The sequence below is a fragment of the Chiloscyllium plagiosum genome, chromosome 16 (assembly GCF_004010195.1).
Source record: "Chiloscyllium plagiosum isolate BGI_BamShark_2017 chromosome 16, ASM401019v2, whole genome shotgun sequence".
In the NCBI taxonomy this organism is placed as follows: Eukaryota; Metazoa; Chordata; class Chondrichthyes; order Orectolobiformes; family Hemiscylliidae; genus Chiloscyllium; species Chiloscyllium plagiosum.
In genome coordinates, this window is record NC_057725.1 from 58,581,924 (window position 1) to 58,593,471 (window position 11,548).

The following is an 11,548-nucleotide window of genomic DNA, read 5'->3' on the forward strand; positions in this document are numbered from 1 at the left end:
GAAGTGGCAGATGGAGTTTAATTCAGATAAATGCGAGGTGCTGCATTTTGGGAAAGCAAATCTTAGCAGGACTTATACACTTAATGGTAAGGTCCGAGGGAGTGTTGCTGAACAAAGAGACCTTGGAGTGCAGGTTCTGGCAAGTGCTGGCAAATGGAACTAGGTTCATATAGGATGTCTGGTCTGCATGGACGGGTTGGACTGAGGGGCTGGTATCCATGCCATACATCTCTATGACTGTCTAACCTGCACATCCCTGAACACTACGGGCAATTTAGCATGGCCAAACCTCACCTCTACATCTTTGTGACTGTGGGAAGAAACCGGAGCACCCGGAGGAAACCCACGCAGACACGGGGAGAATGGGCAACACTCCACCCAGACAGGCACCCGAGGCTGGGAACGAACCCGGGTCCCTGGCGCTGTGGGGCAGTGGTGCTAACCACTGAGCCACCGTGCCGCCTATCAAGGAATGCGGTAGCGTTAGGACTGACTGTTCTCTTGTGATAATGTTTGTGTCGATTGTGATGCAGTGGGTGACGCTCACACCTCGGGGTGTTGCGGGATCCTTCCCGACTTCAGGACTCCAGCCCCAAATCCAGGCTGACACTGCAGTGGTAGAGCTGAGGAAGCACCCTTGCATCAGAAGCATAGACTTTCACACTGGATTTAACACTGGGGCGGGGGCTCTGTCTGCCCACTCATCTCGATGGGTATAGATCCCAGGGCACTGTTTCAAAGGAGGGTAGTGGTATCTTCTCTGAGGTCCTGGTCAATAGCTATCCCTCAATCGGCATTGTCAGAAGAACAGAGTGTGTGTTCATTTTGTTTGGGGGAGTTTAATGACCACAAATTAGCTGCTGTGTTCGCCACATGACAGTAGTGCCAACACCTCATTGGCGCTTTGAGATATTCGGTGGTTGTGAAAGGGTACATGCAAATCTATCCTTTCAGGTGATAGTTGTCAGTAACCAAGCGCAGAGTCAGATTCCTTCTTTAGCCCCACGCCGCAGCCTGTTCCCTGCCTTAGCTCCACACTCCCTGCTCGGCCTCTGTCGCTCAGAGAGGTCTCGGGCCCTCGGCGAATGCTCCACCGGGTGAGAACTGCTTCCCTCTCACCAAGCGGGTAAACAGTGAGCCCGTGAAAAACTCTGCAGCTCCCAGCGGCTGTCGTCTGCACGGACGGTGCTTATTCATTTGCCATGGGTTCCCATGGGAACGAAAGGTGGAATCAGTCGGAGCCGTGGGTCATTTCAACGACTGACGCAGCCTGCTTCCTGCTCAGGGGGAGCAGCCTCCTGTTGAAAATCCTGGTTGACAAGTTTCAGTTGGCAGGAGGCAAGCCCAAAAGGCAAATGGTAAAGGTTAACCCAGATTAACACAGCTCAGCGCAGGGACTGTAGTCCCCTGTGCTGCTCGCTAGTGTGTCGTCAGACAAACTTGAGGAAGAAAGCACTGTATTTTCTAAAATAAAAGAACCGCTGGAAACAAAAGCAGAGGTTGCTGGAGAAACTCTGCAGAGAGAGAGAGAGAGTGGCCCTTGCTCAGAACAGATTTAATTTTATGATTATTGGTCTACTTTAGCAAGGTCTCAAAGTGTTCACAGCTGTTGGAGAGCTTGGAGTATTATAGCCTGTGTTTGTAAGGAATACAGCAGTTATTTTGCACATAGCAGGATTCCACGACAAGGGTGTTGTAATGACCAGATAACGGGTTCTTTGTGATGTTAGTTAAGGGATAAATGCCCCTCCCCCTCTCTGAAATAATGCCATGGGGGCACTTGAGGGGGCATCAGTTTAATGCCCCACATCTGAGCATTGGCACCACAACTGTTGCTCCTTCTTCAGGGGACTGGGTTCTGGCTGAGCCAACTACAAGCCCCTTTCATTTCTCTCACCGTCGAAGCCCGCTTCACAGGTCGCCAAGGGAGTCGACAGCTCTGCGAAAACCCTGAGCCTTTTTTTTTTCACGTAGGAGACTGAGCTGCTCCATTGACTTCCTCTTCATGGCTGAGTGAGTGGCATCCAATTAACTGTGCCCAATATCACTCTACCCCCTTCCCGGGGAAACATTGACCAAAGCAGAACATGGTGTTCCAAGTGTGATCTCAGGGCAGCTTTATAAAGGGCCGGTGTTACTTCCTTACGAGAGTGGTGTGTTGTAGTCCCACTTCCTTACATACCCTGAGGCTCTGTTTACCTTGGCTATCCCTACCGTCCAGCCAGCCACTTCTGAGGTCTGACATGCGAGTTTGCCAGATCGGAACTCCTGCTCTCTGATATCGACTGCTTAACTTAAACTGTAGATAAACAGGCCCACTTCAAATACACCGGGAGGGCTGCCACCAAGGGGTGAGAATGGCAGGCCATTATGGAAACTGCCGCAGTTTTAATTTCCATTCAATCCCCACAGTGTGGGAGCTGGCCATTCGGCCCATCGAATCTGCAGCCCACCCAATAGCCCTGCATTTCCCATGGCTAGCCTGCACATCTCTGGATAGTACGTGACAATTTAGGATGGCCAGATTTTTTTTTCTCTTTATTCACTGGATGAGGGCATCGCGAGCTAAGGGTCAATCACGTCACTGTGGGGCTGGAGTCACGTGCAGGTCAGACCAGGTAAGGATAGCCGTTTCCTTCCCTGGAGGACATGAGTGGCCCAGATAAGGTTTTTGAACAATGGATTCATGGCCATCATTCGATAATTCATTCACCTATTCACCTAAGCCACTCTCCTTTGGACCGATGAAGGCCCGAAACGTCGATTCTCCTGCTCCTCGGATGCTGCCTGACCTGCCGCGCTTTTCCAGCAACCACTCTCTGATCTTCTTCACTATCCTGTCGACCTGGGTCTCCACTTTCAAGGAGCTGTGAAATTGTTCTGCCGCCCCGTGTAACGGGGTCAGGGTTGCAGAGATTTGAGGCCAAGCTTACTGAGGGGCGGGAGAGGTGATAATTACCATCGGTGTTACCTTCGCCCGAACATCAATCCCATCATTCATTGCCACCCTCCTTTAGAGCCATCGCATTAATTCGCTGACAATCAGAGGCATTCACCACCCTGGCGAACCAACTCTCACAGAGCGACAACTTTTGTCTCTTTATTCGTTGTGCAGAGTGGAAATTCTCCGATGGGGCCCTCCCGCCATGTATTGGCTGCAGCGTTTTGGGTTCTCCGGACGGCCCCCAGCGCAGTTCCATCATCGTCAGTGTCACCATGCACACGTAGCCGCTGGTTGCTTTCATACTTGGCATTGACTAAGGACAAAGAAAATTTTACAGCCCAGCAACAGGCCCTTCGGCCCTGCCAGCCTGAGCAAACGGTCAGACCGGGAACACTGCCGCACACTCAGTTACAACCCGATCCCTCAGCTTCTGCACTCTTGTGGAAGTAATTTGCCAGGCATGCCAGAGGGTTTACCCACCAGAATAGACTGGCAAGAGCTCTGTTGTCCCCCCCCCGGGTGAGCTGTGCTTGCGTTGATAAGGTGCAGGGCATCGTTGAAGGACTGAGACAATGTGTTTACATACCGATACAACCGAGATTCTGAACGGATCCAAGCTCAAAGTGTGTTGGACTGCCCCACATGCTCAGTGGGGCTGTATAAACACAGGTATCGTGTTTGTGTTACTCCTCATCTTGCGATTGCAAAGTGCTGAGGGACACCCATGCAGGGGCTGGGCCCGGGATGCAGTGAAATAACATGATGAGTCTGAGTTCCCATATTTATACAGGCACGCAGCACTCTGAGACAGAATGCTAACAATAGCGTTTTATTGAAAAGGGTTACTTTAGCTCAGTTTCTTCTTGGACTGAAGAGAAACCAGGTCTTTATTTCCAAACTATGGAAATTTCAGCCGTGCTGCTGTGATTGGAATGCGTGATAAAGCCAATAAAGCTAAGTGTATTCCCATTCCAGTGAGTATAGTGAGGAACAGGCTGTGCCCAGGCAGAACAGGGTGAGGACAAGCTGTAACTGTGTTGATGATTACACAGAGCATGACACAGTGTCAGGAGTCTCACTTGTAACATTCCTTTACCTTCATAGAAGGCCTCACTAGATGCTCCGAGATCAGACACAGTGTGTAAAAGGCAATGGGTTGTTACTCCACGAGGACGCAGCCTCACACATTGGTGAGTCCCCAGGATCCAGCCTGAAGGCAGTGCACAGCAGTGACCTGGTCTACCCGTTCAGGGGCTTGCTGTATCATGGCCCACTCCAGCTGGCTGTGTTTGCGGTGTGCTCGGCTGGTTTTAGGAGCAGCCGAGCGGCCGAAACGCAGAGTAGCAGCAATCGCCAAATATCTACTGCTGATCCGATGAGTGTTCGTCAACAAGTGAAAGACGAGTAGAGTTGTGGCATTCCTTGATTTGGGAATCTCTGAGGCTGAGTATAGATACCGTCCTGTCATCATGCTTGTTTCCCCTACAGCTAAGTCTGGATTACTTACACTAATTGGAACCAGGTCTGTCTGAATGGGGAGAAATACAGTGTGTCAGGCATTTTCCTGCAACTCATAATGTGCCGTGTCTACCCCTGTGGTGTGCCATCTATGTTTTTATTGGGTAGCCCTATTGTATGGATATATATCTCTCTATATCATCTAAAGAGCAACACATTGGCTCAGTGGTTAGCACTGCTGCCTCACAGCACCAGGGTCCCAGGTTCGATCCCAGCCTCGGGCGACTGTCTGCGTGGAGTTTGCACATTCTCCCCGTGTCTGCGTGGGTGTGCTCTGGTTTTCCTCCCACAGTCCAAAGATGGATGGACCATGGTAAACTGCCCACAGTGTCCAGGGATGAGCAGGCTAGGTGGGGTCAGCCGTGGGAAATGCAGGGGTTCGGGTCAGGGTCTGGGTGGGACATTCTACAGAGGGTTGCTGTGGGCTCGATGGGTCAAATGGCCTCATCCCACACAGGAGTGATTCTGCGATGTCTTGGCGTGTTTAAGCAAAGTATGTTGTGCGCGTCTCTAGTCACACCACGTGTGTGTCTCTGTTGTGTGACATGCTTTTCCCTCTGCAGTGTCTGTACAGTGTGACACGCCTGGTGAGAGGGGCTGAGACTGCAGGGGTGGAGCCCTGCGGGTGCTGCTGGAGGTGTGTAAGAGCTCAGGGCGGTGGGAGGGGGCTATGGCCCTGTGGGAGCAGGTAACTGTTAAGGCAGGAGCACTGCAGTTGTGTCCATGGAGGGTGTGGCTGCCTCTGAACCTGTCACTCCAAAGTTTCAGCTCACGGTCCCGATCCCAAACTTGGGAAACCTTGCTGGATAGTGTTGTCCCAAAGAGCTCCTTCAGTGTCCGACGTAATGGCCCCTCAATCACCTCCTATCCTCCACTCGATAACAGTGAGGCATGGGAAGTGTGGATCCTCCCAATTCTAAGATTCTGAGATAAGAAGGCATCAGTGAGTGATCTTCCAGAGCGTTTATTGTGTCCGTTATTAGCGATAAGAATTGCAGTGGCAGGCAGAAACCTTTTCCGGAGGATGGCATTGTTCCCAGAGGCTGCCAGGGCCGTGGAAGCAAGTGACACATCAATGTCCCTGAGAGCTACTCTTCCTTATCATTCCCTGTAAAGGCCTAACCTCAGGCCATGCCAACCTTCCACCCCCACCTCCCAAAACCTGTGGGCCACCGCTCTGCACCCGAGTAGGGCCACACTTAAGCTGGGGCGACCTCTGACCTTGCACTTGACGAACACGCAGCGCCAAGGAAGCCTGAGCACGTTCCCTTCAGAGTGTCTCATACCCCCCGCGCCTCTTTCATATTCAAAATGGCTTCATTCGGATGATTGAGGTTCACTCTTACCCCCGAGCGGGTCAGGAGCAGAGGGCGTTAGAAGCTTCCTTCCTCGCTGGGAGTATACACTCTCGGAGGCTTGCAAGCACCTTGCAAGAAACTCGGTTTGCGGCTCCATCCGACTGTGAAGTCTTCCTGTCAGCAGTCACATTCGGGATCGAGTCACCAAAATTCTAACAACCCTGGATTTTACTCTGCCGGGCTCTGGGGTGGATGAACCTGGGGAATAACTAATGGGCTGTGAGGAAAATTGACTGTTTTTGAAAGAAATTTCTTGGAACACCTCTCTGTGTTAATTGGGGTTGGGGCAAAGGGGCTGTTCAACTGAAACTCAGGAATTGTGCTGTGAAATATCACTTTGAGTCACAAAGTCATACAGTATGGGACCCTTAGTAATAAAGATACTACCGACTCAGAGTCATGGAGATGTACAGCATGGAAACAGACCCTTCAGCCCAATTCAGCCATGTCAACCAATTAATCTAGTCCCACCTGCCAGCACCCGGCCCATATCCCTCTAAACCCTTCCTATTCATTTACCCATCCAAATGCCTTGTAACTGTACCAGCCTCCACCACATCCTCTGGCAGCTCATTCCATACACGTACCACCCTCTGCGTGAAAAAGTTGCCCCTTAGGTCTCTTTTATATCTTTCCCCTCTCACCCTAAACCTATGCCCTCTAGTTCTGGACTCTCCGACCCCAGGGAAAAGACTTTGTCTATTTACCCTATCCATGCCCCTCATAATTATGTAAACCTCTATAAGGTCACCCCTCAGCCTCCGACGTTCCAGGGAAAACAGCCCCAGCCTGTTCAGCCTCTCCCTGTAGCTCAAATCCTCCAACCCTGGCAACATCCTTGTAAATCTTTTCTGAACCCTTTCAAGTTTCACAACATCTTTCCGATAGGAAGGAGACCAGAATTGCACGCAATATTCCAACAGTGGCCTTTAACCCTAACCAATGTCCTGTACAGCCGCAACATGACCTCCCAACTCCTATACTCAATACTCTGACTGATAAAGGAAAGCATACCAAACACCGCCTTTGCTACCCTACATACCACTTCCAAGGAGCTATGAGCTATGTGCCAGCAACACTCCCCAGGACCTTGCCATTAAGTGTATAAGTCCTGCCCTGATTTGCCCAAACAAAATGCAACACCTCGCATTTATTTAAATTAAGCTCCATATGCCAGTCCTTGGACCATTGGCCCACCTGATACTGTGAGCCCTCCTCAGAACTGAAGTTAACTCTGATTTCTCTCCACAGATGCTGCCAAACCTGCTGAGCTTTTCCAGCAATTTCTGTTCTTGTTTCTGAGTTCCACTATCCGTGGTCCACTCGGTTTTTAATCCTTATTTCGGTTCCCGTTCCCTCAGTTGAGTCTCTTGTATTATCAAGTTCCTTATTTGATCAGTCCCACGGTAACATATTGGTTAGCACTGCTGCCTCCCGGCGCCAGGGACCCGGGTTCGATTCCTGCCTCAGGCAACCCTCTGTAGGATGTCCCACCCAGACCCTGACCCGAACCCCTGCATTTCCCACGGCTGACCCCACCATGCCTGCTCATCCCTGGACACTGTGGGCAGTTTACCATGGTCCATCCATCTTTGGACTGTGGGAGGAAAACCAGAGCACACCCACGCAGACACGGGGAGAATGTGCAAACTCCACGCAGACAGTGGAGTGTGGAGTGTCTGTGTGGAGTTTGCACATTCTCCTCGTGGGTTTCCTCCCACAGTCCAAAGGCGTGCAGGTTAGGGTGGATTGGCCACGCTAAATTGCCCGTGGTGTCCAGGGATGTGCAGGTTTGTTCGCTGGGTTAGCCGTGGTTTAAATGGGTTATGGGGATAGGGTGGATTTGGATGAGCTGTTCTTGGGAGGTTTGGATGCAGACTGATGGGCAGACTGGTCAGGCCACAGTTGGAGTATTGTGCGCAGTTTTGGGCCCCATATCTCCGGAAGGATGTACCGGCCCTGAAGTGTGTTCAGAGGAGGTTCAGAAGAATGGGATGAAAAGCTTAACATGTGAGGAATGCTTGAGGACTCTGGGTTTATATTTGATGGAGTTTAGAAGTATGAGGGGGGATCTAATTGAAACATACATAATACTGAATGGCCAGAACAGAGTAGATGTTGGGAAGATATCTCCATTGGTAGGAGAGACCAGGACCCGAGGGCACAACCTTAGAGTAGAGGGAAGACCTTTTAGAACAGAGATCAGGAGAAACGTCTTCAGCCAGAGAGTGGCAAATCTGTAGAATTCACTGTGGAGGCTGTGGAGGCCAGGGTCGTTGAGTATATTTAAGATGGAGATAGATAGGTTCTTGATTGTCAAGGGGATCAAGGGTTACAGGGAGAAAGTGGGAGAATGGGGTTGAGAAACTTATCAGCCAGGATTGAGTGGTGGGGCAGACTAAATGGGCTGAATGGCCTAATTTCTGCTCCAATGACTTATGGGCTGAATGGCCTCTGTTTGCACTCTGATTGACCCATAATGAGATCAGGTTCCTGTGGTTCCTTCGTGTCCTCCCTTTGTAAGTCTTCCCCCCCCCCCCCCACCCACCACCCCGTGCTGTAGGGTAACCCCAACCTGGAGGGGTAGGAAGGGGAAGAGGTTCTCTCAGGCTCCTTCCCACCAGCCAGCCCCCTCCATGCATGGCGAGTGCTCATAATGGCCTTTTGTTTGAGAGCCCCATCCCCCTCCTGTCGCTCCCTCAGGAAAGTGGCTTCAATTAGCTACCCTCCGTGAGGCGAATTTGATGTGGTTTCGGGACGAGTTGGACAGAAAGTTAGGTTGACCAACTCCAGCTCCTTGAGCACAGCGTGCCTTTTCAATACCGCGCACTCTTTCTCGAGCGACTAAACTGTGGTAACGTTCTGTTCCCAGGACATGAACTCCCTTTGAAATTGGGCAGAGAGGTTTTTATGGCTGTTTTTACAGAAAAATATGAAAGCTCCTCAAGCCCAGGGTTAAGATCAAGGCCTGTACTGTGGTAGCAAAACCGAAGTTCTCAGAAGGGGGCATGTGTAGACAGCAAGGACGTTAAATTAGATCCAGAGAGCCAAAGTTTAAAAATAATAATGTGGGGCTGTGCAGCTTTTCCTGAGATGTGCCAGTCAGTTATTGGAAACAGAAGGCAGTGTTGTCCCTGATTAGGCCCATCACAAGCCTGAGTGATAGGCCAAGTGGGAATTTAGCGCAGGCATCTCATGGTGCGATCTATTCTCTGGTCAAACACAGACAAATGTGTCGATTTGGGCCCTTCCAACGTAAATATTTTTAGTGGCGCCTTGCTGTCGTTGAACGCTCCCTCGTAAAACAACCCCAAAGCCAGCAGGACGGGGCAGCAGCAGCAGCTCTCTAAGGCTATGTCTGTCAGTGCAGACATTTCGGCCGCGGTGTTACACACAGGGCTGCAGGATCCCCACAGACCGCACAGATATATGTCTGTTTTCCCTCATGTTTGAAAATGTCAATGGGCTTTGACGACACTTAAGAGGAAAGAAGAGCACAAGATCAGTGCGTAAGATGCTCCATTTTGCCAGAACGTGGCCAACCATGTTGACAGCTTATAGCTGGTAACCCAATCTGATTCTGAATTACCCAATCACCCGTGCACTGACTCCATCTACACTTGCCACTGCCTTGGGAAAGCAGCCTACAGCATTAAAGGCCCCTCCCACCCTGGTCGTATTCTCTTCCGTTAGGCAGAAGGGATAGAAATTTGAATACACGTACAAACAGATTCAAGAACAGCTTCTTCCCCGCTGTTATCAGGCTTTTGAGTGGACCTCCTGAATGTTAATTCTGATCTCTCTCTCTCTCTCTCTGCGGCGGTAACGCTGCATTCTGCACTCTGTTCTGCCACCCCGATGCGTTTTGGATGGTACGAGGTGTCTGTAGAGCGTGTAAAACAGCACTTTTCACTGTATCTCGGTACGCGTGACAGTGGTAAATCAAACCCAACCTCTTCACTCTGTGGAGCCTTGCAGTAGGTATGTGTGGTGATCTTGGCTGACGTTGCGTGGCGTTTAGCTGTCGTTGATGCAGCCCATGGCAACGGGGAACCATGGTGATCAGTCCCACCTTCAGTGACCCCCCCCCCCCTTCCCCCACCCAGTCAAACTCCCAACCCGATGCCTTTGGAAGGCAGTGGGCCACTGATGTGGGATTCCCAGCCACTGGCGATGGGGGAGCTCAGCGATGAACAACTGGATGCCATGCTCTTGAACGTACTGTGATGGAGTGTGGGAGTGGTCAAGGCCTTCAATTGCTGCCTGAGGCCCTCCCGCAAACGCTGTCAGGTTTATCTGTGGTGTCTTGGGGGTGGGGGTTGGGGGGAATATCCCTTATTAAGGTCCCTCACTAATCCTGGGACTCTGGTGAATGCCTTACTGACTGCTTAGTAACTGATCCCAGCTGGCAGGACTTCCATTGAAGGGACTCCGGAATCCTTGGGAAAGCCCCACGGCTGACTCACACGTCCCTGGAGGCTTCCCCCAAGGAGCTGACGCGGGTTCCTTGCCAACCACACGGGCCCCATGCGACACCACCAGCTCCTGCTCGAGACTGCTAAACCACTCCTCCTGCCCCTTTCCAGGGTGGCCCCTGGATTCCAAAGGGAACCCACGGGCTTCATTTCTCCCCACCTTCCTGGCCTTTCCCCCCCCACCCCCCCTCCACCTTCACCTCGAAGAATAAGTGTGAGGAACTCACGGCCTCTTTGTCATGAAGATGATGTGGTTAGCGGTGTCTGCCACTCCCCTGGCCAGGAGCCCAATGGAACACTGAAGCTTCTCCCAGCCCGAGCCCCCTGAGCTCATTCCTCACTCTGGCTGGTCCCCCCCCACTTTGTTCCCTCTCTGAGCTCGACTCGGACCTGCTCTCCATTAAACCGCAAACTCTCCCTCCTGGCCCCCAGCTCAGCTGGTATTGTTCATGGCTCTCTCCCTCTCTGAGCTAACGGGCGTCTCTCCTTTAAATCTCTGCTCATCACTATTCGTCTCGGAGAAAAAAAAAAGACCGTGATTCCACAATCCGAGCAAAACGGCTGGTCTATCTCCAAGGTCTTTGAATATGCTGTTGCTTCCCTAAGCCGCCCTCTGAGGTTCGACCCCCACGGCCATGCCATCACTGCGCTCATCCGTTTACACCTCCGTAAGGTGTCTGGTTCCTTCTGCATTTGACAATTAAATTCACCTTCCGCCCACATTCAACCATCTGTAGCTTGAAGCAATCCAAACTCCCACAGCCTCTGACTTAACTTGAGCTCAGTCCAGCTCCCTGAATGCTCCCGGCTTGCTGATCTGAGTAGCCGTTATCCCAATGTTTGCCAGAATGACCTCCGACCTCTGCCAAATTTCTGTGGTGATGAAATGTTTGCTAAGTTGGAACTGTGGCTGTGAGTGTGAATTTCCTCACACCCTCTTTAATGGGCTTTGGGCCCTCACTCCAATCCATCGTTGGGATGGGGCAGTCTAACGGGTTCCCTCTCCTCAGCATGCAATTTGAGAAATTGGAATCAACTATTGGGGAAACCACGTCTGTTTCCACGGGTTAGTATTCACGTGGGGTTTCTGTAGCACCCCAGGCTTTCAGCTGGACATAACCACAACCTCTGTAAGGGTGGGAGGGTGACAGTGGGTGGGTGTGTAAGGGTGGGAGGGTGACAGTGGGTGGGTGTGTTAGCGTGGGAGGGTGACAGTGGATGGGTGTGTAAATGTGGGAGGGTGACGGTGGGTG

The 11,548-nt window shown here is 51.4% G+C and overlaps 1 protein-coding gene across 2 annotated transcripts in view; it reads left to right on the forward strand.

Annotated features, from left to right (window-relative positions):
* Positions 1–11,548, forward strand: part of creb3l1 (cAMP responsive element binding protein 3-like 1) — a 118,146-nt gene that overhangs the window by 84,985 nt on the left and 21,613 nt on the right. Inside the window, exon 1 of one of the 2 annotated variants that reach the window (XM_043706200.1) lies at positions 3,502–3,613. The exons of the other annotated variant lie outside the window; for it this stretch is intronic. Within the exon in view, the coding sequence (XP_043562135.1) occupies positions 3,517–3,613 (97 nt within the window). The 5' untranslated portion in view covers positions 3,502–3,516. Of the gene's footprint in view, positions 1–3,501; positions 3,614–11,548 lie in introns of those variants that run through there. 2 annotated transcript variants of the gene reach the window in all.